Source organism: Artemia sp. Qi Xiang Cuo, chromosome 4 (assembly GCF_049724085.1).
Source record: "Artemia sp. Qi Xiang Cuo chromosome 4, ASM4972408v1, whole genome shotgun sequence".
Classification (NCBI taxonomy): domain Eukaryota; kingdom Metazoa; phylum Arthropoda; class Branchiopoda; order Anostraca; family Artemiidae; genus Artemia; species Artemia sp. Qi Xiang Cuo.
In genome coordinates, this window is record NC_142797.1 from 4,547,366 (window position 1) to 4,564,287 (window position 16,922).

Consider the following 16,922-nt stretch of genomic DNA (forward strand, 5'->3'; position numbering starts at 1 on the left):
TACTCAAAAAATATCTTAGAAAAAGGAGAGGATAACCATCCAAAATATCTAGAGTTGTTGTTTCGGCCTATCTATCCCACGTAAGCTCTTTAGACCAGGCAACCGACCTTTGTATACATGACCAATTCCCATTCTCGATACATTCATTCTTCCTAAATACAAGTTTGTCTTATTAAATGGAGATTTAATCATCAAAGCAGCTTATAAAATCAACATGAGGTAAAGAGCAACCCACGTCAAAAGAAATCAAAACCCTAAAAAGGCAAATACTGAAAGCACTTTGGACATCAAAGGAATCTATTTTTAAGTAGATTCTATATGTGTCGATTCCATTAAGCTTAAACATATATACCGAAAGTTTTATTTGGGAAAAATCTGCATAATAGAAGCTGCCCTCTAAAAAAAAAAGTAAGAGCTTGATGAATATTGTACTATCCTAAAATGTCTTAAATATTCTAATTCAAAATGTTAAGACATCTCCAGGTATGATTGTATCGAACTAGTATTACATAGAATTGGAAGAAGTAATATTCCAATTAAAATCGAGGGATCCCAAGAGTCTCTATTAAGAAAGATAACATCATGATTAGTATCTCTCATACCTCTACTTTTAAAATTAATCCGTCAACGTCCCGATGATAGGACAGTTATGAACTACTGAAAAATCTGGCATTATTTACCGGTAGGCTATTTAGAAGGAATTCCCAATTGAATTTATGAAAATATACTTTTTAAATTGTACCTTCTCCAGTTAAGAGGCCAGTAAATCCAGCCTGAATCATCAAATCGGCCATTGTAAAGCACCCAATATCTTCAAGTTCCTGTAGAAGATTGCCATGTCTTCCTTGACCGTTGGCTCTTTGCCTCTAAAAAAGGGAGATCTTCAATGGCAGAGATCTTCAAAAAAAATCTCATTCTTTCAATGACCTTTGAAAGAATGAGAATTATTCAAGGGTCAGGAGGAATGGATTTTTTTTTTCAAGAGAGTAGTAGATATGCCACATCTTTCACGGGTTTATTTATCTCCTAGACAGATGTTAAGAAGTTTTAAGCATAGTTTTGATTTGGTCACGATTCATTCAAGATTTATGATCTTCAAGAGCTTGCGGAAGGAAACGTAATACTATGCACCAACCAAAATGAAATAATTGCATCCTGCCATATAGGCTGCGGTATAGGCTGATGCCCAAGATGGATTTCTACCATACCGTTTACCACATTTTTTTTTTTTTTCAATGGCACTAAACCTTTTTATTTATTAAACATACATGGACTATATGCCAGGAAACATTGTTCGATGGGTCATTTAATGCAGTACACAAGTCATATCAACGAGTAACTGTTCGTTGATTTTTATTTCGTACTGGATGGAGTAAGCTTTTATTTGATGTGTTGAGAGACAAATTCAGTGACGAAATATTTAAAACAAAATCCAGAATAAAAGAAAAGGGTTTAGATAATATCGAAAACTTATTAAATTGATGCTGTTATGAGTTTTGTACGTGTCGTACTTTGTTGTGGTATAGTGGTAAAGAGAGTATTTAAAGTGGTAAGGAGAGTGAAAACGAAATTTGATTGTTGGAACTGATTAACTGGAAACTAATAGCTACACATACATCTTAAATCATTAGTAAAAATAGAAAATTTAATTTCTAATGAAAATCTGTGCATATTTTCTATAGTTTCATTTCTAAAATATACAGATATGTAGTTTTTGGTAGCAGTGGGTACAAAATTATACGAGTTATGCAAATATAGAAGAATTATACGAATATAGAAGAAAAATTCTCTAGAAATGAGCTATAAACATATCGCACCGAACAGCTTAAGAAGGGTAACATGCTTGCAGATTTATAAAGAAACCTTTATCTCTAAAAGTAAGTATTTTCATGTACTTGTTTCTTAATTACATTGATTTACTTTTCACTATTGTACATTGCAGTTATATCTTTGAAGTAAATAAATAGCATAGTATTTCAAATTCATAACCTACAACTGAATGAATAAATTTAATAAATAATGGTTATATATTGTACCTTTGACCCAATTGAATTTTAAAAAACAAGTTTTTTCAACTGAAAGTATGGACTTAAAACGAACAGAAATTATTACGTATATTAGAGGGGTTGCCTCGTCCTTAACACCTCGCTCTTAACACTAAAGTTTCTTAGCACTTAAAAAAAAACTATTTATTGTTCTTATTAAACGAACCTTGTGTTTCAGCAGTCGCTCGGAAAGATTTGGAGAATTGAAACCTTAGCGTAAAGAGCGAGGTGTTAAGGAGGAGACAACCCCCCTAATATACGTAATAATTTCTGTTTGTCTTAATATTTAATGTTGCTCCTTACTTTCAGTTGAAAAAACTTGTTTTTTAAATTAAATTTCTGATCTTTAAAAAAAACACCAAGATGTCTGGCTCCACTCCTACGGAAAAATCCCCCTCCCCATGGAATTATCCTCTGGACAATTCAATCCCGGTGATATCGTACCCCGGACAATTACCCTTAACAACTCTACAAGTAATATTGAATCGGTAAAGAAAAAGCAAGACATATAAAGCAATTTTGTATAGGAATTATGGCAAATACCCCAAGTGTAAATTTTCCCCTGAAAATTTCACCCCCTGGAAACTTCCCTCTCCATGAAATTTTTCCCCTGTGCCCCAGCAGAAAATTCGTCCTCCCCTACCCGCCCTAAATATGTATTCATAGCTCCCAATAGCAAATACTATACGTAAACAATGGACAAATGTTATAATTCAAAGACCTATCCCCCCGGGGCTGTGCGGGGGGGGGGGGGCATATGATCTCCAAAGACATAGTTATTGGGCCTTTCAACTATGCCAAACAAAATAGGTATCTCAAAATTTTGGTCGGATGATTTTATAAAAAAGTCGCGTGGGAGGGGGCCTAGTTGCCCTCCAATTTTTTAGTCACTTAAATAAGGCACTAGAACTTTCTATTTTCTTTAGAATCAGCCCTCTCCCAATGTTCTAGGCCCACTGGGTTGAAACGATCACCCCTGGGAAAAAAAAAAAAAAAAAAACGCAACAGTGATCTTTCTTCTGGCAAAAATTCCACATTTTTGTAGATAGGAGCTTGAAACCTCTACAGTAGGGTTCTTAGATACACTGAATCTGATGGTATAATTTTCATTAAAATTGTAAGAATTTTAGGGGGACTTTTTCCTTTTTTGCAAAAATTAGATAAATTTCCTCAGGCTCGTAGCTTTTGACGGGTAAAACTAAACTTAATAAGACTTATATGTTTGGAATTAGCATAATAAGCCAATTTTCTTTATATATCTATTGGTATTAAAATTCCCCTTTTTAGAGATTCGGTTACTATTGAGCCGGGTCGCTCCTTACATCAAACAGTTCGTTACCACGAACTGTTTGATAAATATTGTACCTTTCACCGGTCAATGGTAGAGCATATTATTATGTGATGAAAAATCATTAGTAAGTAAAAAAAACTGGTCGATTATTTAGAATCATATACATGATTTATATTCACTTAGACCTAAATGAGAAACGTGCATGTTTTTTTTTGCCCTTCTTCGAATTTTTCTTATCCTAGGCTATTAATCTATCAGCAAGTCTGTTTGCAATGTTTCTTTTTGAAGGTGAATTTTTCACCAACAATTTTCATATTAGTTATAAATTTATGAAAAAAGTATAAATTAATGGTGATAATTTTATAACAATTTGCTGAAACAGGATTAATGGTTCAATTTGCAGTAATTTTTTATTGGATTTCAAAAACACGCTTTTATTACTGTTTTAAGTCTTCTAAATAATTTTGGATTGGCTTGTTTTAGGCTTAGAATGCATCCCTCTCTCTCATTTTCTTTGTCTGAGCAGTCTAGATGATCTTGAAACAAATCAGTAAGGATATTTAGCTCAGACGTAAAAAAATCTTTGAAAAAAAATGCCAGAAGGGGTAAGTTAAAATCTCTTGAACCGAAAGAGTTTAGTTATTTTAATACCAATCTATTACTTTTACTCACTGAAATGTCTTTGCATGATAATTTAGACTATTTATTTCAGGGAATATGCCGAGGAGTGAAACAGAGAAAACATGACCTTCCGTCAACAAGAAAGGTATGGCGAGAGTAGAAGTGACCCTATAACTCCCGTACGTACACCAAATATGGGCATAGAGTCATTAGGGAGAACACGTGGTTAATGGGGTCAATGACCTAAATTTCTAAGGTCGATGTTGTTGTTGTTGTAAGTGCACGCTCGAGGCGAATGTCAAACACCTGTGCTGTCGACCTCAATTCACCTATCGTGAATCAATAATTCCCCTTAGAAACAACAAATTAATTTCCCCTTTCTTGACAGATCAATCAACCTATGACATCATCTGTCAGACTTTAAAAATTTTCGCATAGAAACGATTCTCCAGGAATAGATCCAAGTCATTAATGTCTTTGCCTCGGAAACAACTCTTTTGGTCGAACTCCAAAGGATATTAATAGCCAAAGGCCATGGAAATAATTCTCCAAGAAACAGCTTAGCGATGAATTGTTTTAGCGCGGGAATCAGGTTTCTTATTAATTTGAAATGTATTAGCGCAGAGATGCCAAAAACAAAAGGAACACGCTGAATTACGTTTAGGGATTATTTGGGCGAAAGTGTTTTAGACAGGTTATGGAACTATTTCGGCGAAACAGTTAGAGACATTTTAAAAGATGATTTTTGAAGAGATTTTAGAAGAGAATTTAATGGTGAAACTCTGTGGTCGTTATAATACACAAGTTTCATTTGAACAGTGTTGTGAGGTCCTCTAACCCAACCCCAAAGGGTTCCAATCCTTCTACCCCAACCCCGAAGGAAGCCCCCGGTCCTCAAAGGCCCCCAAGCTCCCAAAGGGCCACCGGCGCCCCCAAAGGCCCACCCAGACCCCCAAAGGCCATCCCCGGGCCCTCCAAAGGCCCATGGAGCTCCCAAAGGACCACCGGCGCCCCCCAAAGGCCGACCCCAGACCCCCAAAGGCCCTCCCCGGGCCCCCCAAAGGCCCATCGAGCTCTCAAAAGACCAACGGGGTCCCAAAGGCCCTCCACCGGTCCCCAAATGTCCCCCAGGCTCCCAACTGCCCCCCCCGGATCCCCAAACGCCCTCCCAGGGCCCCAAAGGCCCACCCCAGACCCCCCAAGGCCCTCCCCGGGCCCCCCAAAGGCCCATCGAGCTCCCAAAAGACCAACGGGGTCCCAAAGGCCCTCCACCGGTCCCCAAACGTCCCCCAGGCTCCCAACCGCCCCCCCCGCCCCCCAACCGCCCACCCTGTGCCCCAAAAGCCCACCCCGTGCCCCAAACGCCCCCCCCTGGCCCCCCAAGGTCCCCCGGACCAGAGACGCGCTGCCGGGATGCACCGTGGGCCAGGAAAGCGCCGCAGGATGTGCCGCAGGGATGCGCCGCGGGTCAGGAAAGCGCCGCAGGGGATGCACCACAGGGAGGCACCGCAGGAAAGCGCCGCAGGATGTGCCGCAGAGATGCGCCGCAAAAAAAAAGTAAACTAAAAAGTAAAAATTTCAAAATGTTATCCCCCAAACGCCCTCCTCAGACCCCCAAAGGCCCTCCCCTGGTCCTCAAAGGTCCCCCCGGCTCCCAAAGGGCCAACTAGCCCCAAAGGGGCCCCCGGGCCCCCAAAGGGCCACCCCCGGTCCCCAAGGGTCCCCCGGGCCCCCAAAGGCCCTCCCCCGGTCCCCAAGGGTCCACTGGGCTCCCAAAAGACCACCCAATCCTCAAGGGCCCCCGGATCCCCAAACACCCTCCCTGGGCCCCAAAGGCACTCCCCCGGTCCCCATACATGCACACAAAAACTTACACACACACAAAAACTTACACACACACACAAAAAATCACACACACACACAAAAAATTACACACACGCACAAAAACTTACATACACACGCCAAAACTTACACACACACACACAAAAAATTAAACACACACACACACAAAAAAAAAAAAACACGCACAGAAAAACTAACATGCACAAAAAAACTTACAAGCACAAAAAAACTTACACATACACACACACAAAACTTAGACACACACACACACACGAAAACTCACACACACACGCCAACACTTACACACACACACACAAAAAATAACAAATGAACACAAAAAAAACACACACACACACGAACAAAAAATAAAACACACACACACACACACACAAAAAAAAAACAACCACACCAAAAAAAAAATACACACACACCACAAAAAAAACACACACACAAAAAAAAACACACACACACACACACACACACACAAAAATAAACACACACACACACAAAAAACTTACACACACAAAAACTTACACACACACACAAACTTACACACACACACAAAAAACTTACATCCACACACAAAATCTTAGACACAAAAACTTAACCAAACACAAACAAAAACTTAGACCAACACTCAAAAACTTACACTCACACAAAAACTTACATGCAAACAAAAAATTACACACACGAAAAAAATAAAACACACTCAAAAAAACTTACACACACACACAAAAACTTACACACACACACACATGAAAACTTACACACACACGCCAAAACTTACACACACACGCCAAAACTTACACACACACATACACACACAAAAACTTACACATGCACACGAAAACTTACATGCACACAAGACTTACATGCACACAAAAACTTACACACACACACACACACAAAACTTACACACACACACACACACAAACTTACACATGACACACACACACAAAAACTTACACACACACACACAAAAACTTACACACACACACACACACACTCACAAAACTTACACACACACACACACACAAAACTTACACACACACGCCAAAACTTACACACACAAAAACTTACACACACACACACGAAAACTTACACACACACGCCAAAACTTACACACACACACACACACAACTTACACACACACACACACAAAAACTTACACATGCACACGAAAACTTACATGCACACAAAAACTTACATTCACACAAAAACTTACACACACAAACACACACAAAAATCAAACAAACACACACACACACGAACACACAAACTCACACGAAAAAAATAACACACAAACAAAAAAAAACACACACACACACACACACACACACACACACACAAAAACTTACACATGAACACAAAAAAAACAAACACACACACACACAAAAAATAAAACACACACACACACACAAAACTTACACACACACACACAATAAAAAAAACAAACACACGAAAAAAATTACACACACAAAAACTTACACACACACACACACAAACTTAAACACAAAAGCAAACAAAACTTACACACACAAAAACTTACACACACACACACACACACACACACAAAAACAAACACAAAAAAAAAAAAAAAAAAACCAAACGAACTAGATAAGACACACAAAAAATTACACACACACACACAAAAAATTACACACACACGCAAAAACTTACATGCACACAAAAACTTACATGCACACAAAAATTTACACACACACACAAACATACACACACACACAAAAACTTACACACACACACACAAAAATTACATACACACACACACTAAAACTAACACACACACGCCAAAACTTACACACACACGCAAAAACTTACACACACACACACACACACACACAAACTTACACATGCACAAGAAAACTAACATGCACACAAAAACTAAGACACACACACACTAAAACTAACACACACACACGTCAAAACTAACAGACACAAGATCTTAGACACAACAAAACTTACACAAACACACACACACACACTTACACACCCACGCAAAAACTTACACACACACACACAAAAAATTATACAAACAAACACAAAAACTTACACACACACACACACACAAACTTACACCCACACGCAACAACTTACACACACACACAAAAACTTACACACACACACGAAAACAAACGCACACACAAAAACTAACACACACACACAAACACAAAACTTACACACACACACACACGAAAAATCACACACACACGCAAAAACTTACACACAAACAAAAACTAACACACACACACACACAAAAACTTACACATGAACACAAAAACTTACAAAATCCCACAAAAAAAATGACAAACACCCACACTCACAAAACTTACACACACACACACGAAAAAATACACACACACACCCAAACATACACACACAAAAACAAACACACACACACACGAAAACTTACACACACACGCCAAAACTTACACACACACACACACAAACATACACACACACACACACAAAAACTTACACATGCAAACGAAAACTTACATGCACACAAAAACTTACATGCACACTAAAACTTACACACACACACACACACACACACACACACAAAACTTACACAAACACACACGAAAACTTACACACACACGCCAAAACTTACACACACAAAAACTTACACACACACACAAGCACACACACACAAACCTACACACACACACAAAAAAAAAACTTACACACACACAAAACTTACACACACACACAAACACACACACACACACAAACTCACACACACACACAAAAACTTACACACACACACGCAAAAGCTTACGCACACACACAAAAACTTACACACACACACAAAACTTACACACACACACAAAAACTTACATGCACACACAAAACTTACATGCACACAAAAACTTACACACACACACAAAACTTACACACACGCACACAAAACTTACACACACACACAAAAACTTACACACACACACACACGAAAACTTACACACACACGCACAAAACTTACACACACACACAACACACACACACACACACAAAACTTACACACACACACACGAAAACTTACACACACACACTTCAAAACTTACACACAAAAAAGCTTACACACACAAAAACTTAAACACAAACACACAAAAACTTACACACACACACAAAAACTTACATGCACACAAAAACTTACACACACACACAAAACTTACACACACACACAAAACTTACACGCACACACAAAACTTACACACACACACGAAAACTTACACACACACACAAAACTTACACACACACAAAAACTTACACACACACACACACAAAACTTACACACACACGAAAACTTACACACACACAAAAACTACACACATGCACACAAAAACTTACACACGCACACAAAAACTTACACACACAAAACTTACACACACACGAAAACTTACACACACACACACACACAACACTACACACACACACAAAACTTACACACACACGAAAACTTACACACACACGCACACACAACTTACACACACACAAAAACTTACACACACACACACACACAAACACACACACACACACACACAAAACTTACACACACACACACGCACAAAACTTACACACACACACACAAAACTTACACACACACACACACGTACACACAAAACTTACACATGCACACACGAAAACTTACACACACACACAAAACTTACACACACACACAAACTTACACACACACACACACAAAAACTTACACACACACACAAAAACTTACACACACACACACACACACAAAAACTTACACACACACACAAAAACTTACACACACACACACAAAAACTTACACACACACACACACACACAAACTTACACACACACACAAAAACTTACACGCACACACAAAAACTTACATGCACACAAAAACTTACACACACACACAAAACTTACACACACACACACACAAAAAATAAAACAGACTCACCCACAAATACACACACACACACACAAACACTAAAACAAACACACAAACTTACACACACACACACACACAAACACAAAAACATACACATGCACACGAAAACTAACATGCACACAAAACTTACATGCACACAAAAACTTACACACACACACAAAAACATACACACACACACTAAAACTAACACACACACACCCGAAAACTTACAAACACACACGAAAACAAACACACACACACACAAAAACTTAAACAAACACATGAAAACTTACACACACACACTAAAACTTACATACAAACTCAAAAACTTACACACACACAAAAACTAACACACACACACACACACAAAAACTTACACATGCACACGAAAAATAACATGAACACAAAAACTTACATGCACACAAAAACTTACACACACACACACACACACACACACAAAACTAACACACACAAACACAAAAACTAACACAGAAAAAAACAACCCAAAAAAGAAACACCCAAAAACACTTACACACACACAAACACACAAAAAGTTACACATGCACACCAAAACTTACATGCACACAAAAAATTACATGCACACAAAAACTTACACACACACACACACACACACACAAACACAAAACTCACACACACACACACACACGAAAACTTACATACACACGCCAAAACTTACACACACACAAAAACTTACACACACACACACACACACACACACAAAAAAAAAACTTACACATGAACACAACAAAAACTCACACAGACACTCACAAAAATTTACAAACACACACACACACACAAAAAAAGGACATACACGCTCTAAATCTCAAACAAAATCGAAAAAAATAAAAAACAAAAAAAATTACACACACACAAACACACACACAAAAAAAAAAAAAAATAAACAAAAAAAATACACACACACACAACAACACTAAAAAATACACAAAAACACACAAACGAACACACACAAAAAAAATCCTATACAAAAACAAACTTAAACTAAAACAAACAAAATACCAAACACAATCAAAAACATAAAAGCAAACAAAAACGAACATTAACACAAAAACTTACACACACACACAAAAACTTACACACACGCACAAAAACTTACATACACACAAAAACTTACACACACACAAAAACTTACACACACACACACACACACAACAAAAACTTACACATGCACACGAAAACTTACATTCACACAAAAACTTACACACACACACACACACTAAAACTTACACACACACACGTCAAAACTTACACACACAAAATCTTAGACACACAAACACTTACACACACACACACACAAAAAAACTTACACACACACGCAAAAACTAACACCCACACACAAAAACTAAGAAGAACAAAAAAACTTACAATAAATCATAAACTTACACACACACAAAAACTTACACACACACACAAAAAATTACACACACACACAAAAACTAACACACACACACGAAAACTTACGCCACACACACACACACACACACAAACATACACACAAAACTTACACATGCACACGAAAACTTACATGCACATAAAAACATACATGCACACAAAAACTTACACACACGCACAAAATCTTACACGCACACACAAAACTTACACACACACACACTAAAACTTACACAAACGCGCTAAAACTTACACACACACACACAAAAACTTACACACACACACACAAAAACTTACACACACACACACAAAAACTTACACACACACGCACACACACAAAAACTTACACACACACACACACACAAAAACTTACACACACACACACACACACACATGCACACAAAAACTTACATGCACACAAAAACTTACACACACACACACACACACATACAACTCACACACACACACACACACACGAAAACTTACACACACACGCCAAAACTTACACACACACACAAAAACTTACACACACACAAACTAACACAATGATTAGAAAACTTAAATTCACACAGAAAATTACATTCACACAAAAACTTACACACACATACACACAAAAAAAACACACACACAAAATCACACGAAACAATAAACATTCCCGCAAAAAAATACACACACACAAACAAATACACACACACACACACACACACACACAAAAAAAACTAACAAAAAAACAAAACAAAAACACACACACACACGCACAAACACTTACAAACACACACACACACACACAAAAATTACACACACACACACACGAAATATTACACACACACTCCAAAACTTACAAACAAACAAAATTACACACACACACACACACACACACACAAAAACTTACACACACACACACAAAAAACTCACACAGACACACACAAAAAAAAAAACTTACAAACAAACACAAAAAATTACACACACACACAAACGCTTAGACACACAAAAACTGACACACAAACACAAAAACTTACACACACATCCAAAAACTTACATGCACACAAAAACTTACATGCACACAAAAACTGACACACACACAAAACTTACACACACGCACAAAAACTTACACACACACACACAAAAACTCACACACACACAAACACTTACACACACACACACACACAAACACGCACACACACACACTAACACATTCACATTAAAACTAAAATGCACAAAAAAAATAAATCACACAAACAAACAATAAAACTATCACAAAAACAAGAAATTAATAACAAACAAAAAATAAAAGACACAAAAAAAATTACACACACACACAAAAAAACATACAAAACCAATAAAAAAAGAAACATCCCTAAAAAACTTACATTCAAAAAAAAACTTACACACACAAACACTTACACACACTCACACAAACTTACACACACACACAAAAACTTACACACACACACACGAAAATTTACGCACACACACAAAAACTTACACACACACACGCCAAAACTTACACACACACAAAAACTTACACACTTACCATATCACAGTTACATTGTCTTAATTTTTCAAATTTCATTTTGAATTTCTGTCGTGAAATGCAAGAGTTGGAATATTTCCAACCAACGTATATTCTACGTACGCGCGCGTACTTAGGCTAACCGAGCATAACCTAACTTAACCTAACCTAATCTAACCTAACCTCACCTAATCATACACCTAACTTTTTGCCTGTCTCTCACCTAACCTAAGCTAACCTAAGTGAAGCGTACGTGGGCTAACCTAACCTAACTTAACCTTACCTAACTTAATGTAGACTAACCTAAACATACTCTACGGTAACGGTTAGGATAACATCACATCCTCTCACTATTTATTCTAACCTAACCTAACTTAAACAGTGAATTTCCATCATTCAGACTGGTAAGCTTAGACCCCAATATTGAGCTAGTGGATTTCCACCGTTCAGGCTGGTAGACTAAGACCCCAATTCTGAGCTAGTGAATTTCCACCGTTCAGGCTGGTGGACTGGGACCCCAATACTGAGCTATTGGATTTCCACCATTCGATTTGGTGGACTAAGACCCCCATTTTCCAACTCTTGCATTTCATGACAGAAATTCAAAATGAACTTCGAAAAATCAAGAGAATTTAACTGTGAGAAGGCAAAGCACAACAAGTCACTACTGAAATATTCCAACTCTTGCATTTCACGACAGAAATTCAAAATAAAATTTGAAAAATTAAGACAATGTAACTGTGATATTGATAAGTGTGTAAGTTTGTGTGTGTCTGTAAGTTTTGGCGTGTGTAGTGTGTAAGTTTTCGTGTGTGTGTGTGTAAGTTTTTGTGTGTGTGTGTAATTTTTTGTGAGTGTGTGTAAGTTTTTGTGTGTGTAATTTTTTGAGTGAATGTAAGTTTTTGTGTGAATGTAAGTTTTTTAGTGTGTGTGTAAGTTTTTGTGTGTGTGTGTGTAAGTTTTTGTGTGTCTTAGATTTTGTGTGCTTTAGTTTTTACGTGTGTGTGTGTAAGTTTTAGCGTGTGTGAGTGTGTGTGTCAGTTTTTGTGTGATTGTCAGTTTTAGTGAGAATGTGTTAGTGTGTGTGTGTGTGTGTGTGTGTGTGTGTGTGTGTGTGTGTAAGTTTTGTGTGTGTGTGTGTAAGTTTTTGTGCGTGTGTGTTAGTTTTTGTGTGTGTGTAAGTTTTTGTGTGCATGTTAGTTTTTGTGTGCATGTAAGTTTTTGCATGTGGGTGTAAGTTTTTGTGTGTGTGTGTGTAAGTTTTTGTGTGTCTAAGACTTTGTGTATGTGTGTAAGTTTTTGTGTGTGTTTGTTAGTTTGTGTGTGTTTTTGTGTGTGTGTGTGTTTTTTGTGTGTGTGTGTGTGTTAGTTTTTGTGTGTGTGTGTGTGTGTAAGTTTGTGTGTGTGTGTAAGTTTTGGTGTGTGTGTGTGAGTTTCGTGTGTGTGTGTGTGTGTGTGTGTGTGTGTGTGTGTAAGTTTTTGTGCGTGTGTGTGTGAGTTTTGTTGTGTTCATGTGTAAGTTTTTGTGTGTGTGTGTGTGTGTGTGTGTGTGTGTTTGTGTGTGTGTAAGTTTTTGTGTGTGTGTGTGTTTTGGTGTGTGTGTGTGTGTGTGTTGTGTGTGTGTGTGTGTTTTTTTGTGTGTGCTTTTAATCTTTTGTGTGCATGTTTGTTTTCGTGTGGTTGTTTAAGTTTTTGTGTGTGTGTGTGTGTGTGTGTGTAAGTTTTTGTGTGTGTGTAAGTTTTTGCGTGTGTGTGTAATTTTTGTTGTGTGTGTGTGATTGTTTGTGTGTGTGTGTGTATGTGTGTGTGTGTGTGCGTGTAAGTTTTTGTGTGCATGTATGTTTTCGTGTGCATGTGTGTGTGTGTGTGTGTAAGTTTTGTGTGTGTGTGTGTGTGTTTTAGTTTTTGTGTGTGTGTATGTTTTGGCGTGTGTGTGTAAGTTTTCGTGTGTGTGTGTGTAAGTTTTTGTGTGTGTGTGTGTGTGTAAGTTTTTATGTGTGTGTGTGTAAGTTTTGGAGTGTGTGTGTAAGTTTTCGTGTGAGTGTGTGTAAGTTTTTGTGTGTGCGTGTAAGATTTTGTGCGTGTGTGTAAGTTTTTGTGTGCATGTAAGTTCTTATGTGCATGTAAGTTTTCGTGTGTATGTGTTAGTTTTTTTTTTGTTTGTGTTTGTTTTTGTTTGTGTGTGTTATTTTTAGTGTTTGTGTGTAATTTTTTTTGTGTGGGTGTTATATTTTGTGAGTGTGTGTAAGTTTTAGTGTGTGTGTAAGTTTATGAGTACATGTAAGTTTTTGTGTGCATGTAAGTTTTTGTGTGTGGGTGTAAGTTTTTGCGTGTGGGTGTAAGTTTTTGTGTGTGTAAGTTTTTGTGTGTCTAATTTTTTGTGTTTGTCAGTTTTTTCGTGTGTGAGTGTAAGATTTCGTGTGTGTGTGTGTGTGTAATTTTTTCTTTTAATGTCATATGTAGTGTGCATGTTTAAGTTTTTTTGTTTGTGTGTGTGTGTGTAATTTTTTTTGTGTGTGTAAGTTTTTGTGTGTGTGTGTAATTTTTTGTGGGTGTGTGTAAGTTTTTGTGTGTGTGTGTAAGTTTTTGTGTGCATGTAAGTTTTTGTGTGCATGTAAGTTTTTGCGTGTGGGTGTAAGTTTTTGTGTGTGTAAGTTTTTGTGTGTCTAAGCTTTTGTGTGTGGGTGTAAGTTTTTTGTGTGTGTGTAAGTGTGTGTGTGTTTGTGTGTTTGTTTAAGTTTTTTTTGTGTGTGTGTGTAAGTTTGTGTGTGTGTGTGTGTGTGTGTGTGTGTAAGTTTGTGTGTGTGTAATTTTTTTCGATTGTGTGTGAGTTTTGTGTGTGTGTGTGTGTTTGATAGTTTTTGTGCGTGTGTGTGTGAGTTTTTTTTTTGTTGATTTTTTTGTTTTTGTGTGTGTGTGTGTGTGTGTGTGTGTAAGTTTTTGTGTGTGTATAAGTTTTGGAGTGTGTGTGTAAGTTTTCGTGTGTGTGTGTGTGTGAGTTTGTGTGTGTGTGTGTATGTGTGTGTGTATAAGTTTTTGTATGCATGTAAGTTTTTGTGTGCATGTAAGTTTTCGTGTGCATGTGTAAGTTTTTGTGTGTGTGTGTGTGTAAGTTTTTGTGTGTGTGTAATTTATTTGGTGTGTGTGTCTGATTTATTGTTTGTGTGTGTGTGTTAGTTTGTGTTTGTGTTTGTCTGTGTGTGTGTGTGTGTTTGTGTGTGCTTGTAAGTTTTTGTGTGCTTGTAAGTTTTCGTGTGCTTTTGTAAGTTTTTGTGTGTGTGTGTGTGTGTAAGTTTGTGTGTGTGTGTAAGTTTTGGCGTGTGTGTGTGTAAGTTTTCGTGTGTGTGTGTAAGTTTTAATGTGTGTGTGTAAGTTTGTGTGTGTGTGTGTGTAAGTTTTGGTGTGTGTGTGTTAGTTTTCGTGTGTGTGTGTGTAAGTTTCTGTGTGTGCGTGTAAGATTTTGTGCGTGTGTGTAAGTTTTTGTGTGCATGTAAGTTTTTATGTGCATGTAAGTTTTCGTGTGTGTGTGTAAGTTTTTTTGTGTGTGTAAGTTTTTGTGCGTGTGTGTAAGTTTTAGTGTGTGTGTAAGTTTTTGTGTGCTTGTTAGTTTTTGTGTGCTTGTTAGTTTTTGCGCGTGTGTGTTTGTTTGTGTGTTTGTTTAAGTTTTGGCGTGTGTGTGTAAGTTTTAGAGTTAATGTGTATGTTTTCGTGTGTGTGTGTGTGTATTTTTTTTTGTGTGAGTGTAATTGTTTGCGCGTGATTTTAATTGTTTGTGTGAATGTAAGTTTTTATGTGATTTTAAGTGTTAGTGTTCTTTTGTTAGTTTTTGTTTGTGTGTGTGTGTGTAAGTGTTGGTGTGTGTGTAATTGTTTGCGTTTGTGTGTGCAATTTTTCGTGTGTGGGCGTTTGTTTTAGTGTGTGTGTGTTTGTTATTGTGTGTGTGTGTTGGTTAGTTTTTTTGCGTGTTTTTAAGTTTTGTGTGTTCGGATGTTTTCGTGTGTGTGTGTAAGTTTTTTTGTGTGTGTATGTCAGTTTTTGAGTTTGTGTGTTAGTTTTTGTGTGTGTGTGTGTAAGTTTTTGTGTGTGTGTGTAAGTTTTTTTGTGTGTGTGTGTAAGTTTTTGCGTGTGGGTGTAAGTTTTTGTGTGCGTGTGTGTGTAAGTTTTTGTGTGTCTAAGCTTTTGTGTGTGTAAGTTTTGACGTGTGTGTGTGTAAGTTTTCGTGTGTGTGTGTATAAGTTTTTGTGTGCATGTAAG

General features: G+C 37.4%; 1 protein-coding gene across 1 annotated transcript in view; it reads right to left on the reverse strand.

Moving 5' to 3' along the window:
* Positions 1–16,922, reverse strand: part of LOC148952697 (transforming growth factor-beta-induced protein ig-h3-like) — a 57,321-nt gene that overhangs the window by 17,787 nt on the left and 22,612 nt on the right. Inside the window, exon 2 of the mRNA XM_089087344.1 lies at positions 743–866. Within this exon, the coding sequence (XP_088943470.1) occupies positions 743–794 (52 nt within the window). The 5' untranslated portion in view covers positions 795–866. The remainder of the gene's footprint in view (positions 1–742; positions 867–16,922) is intronic.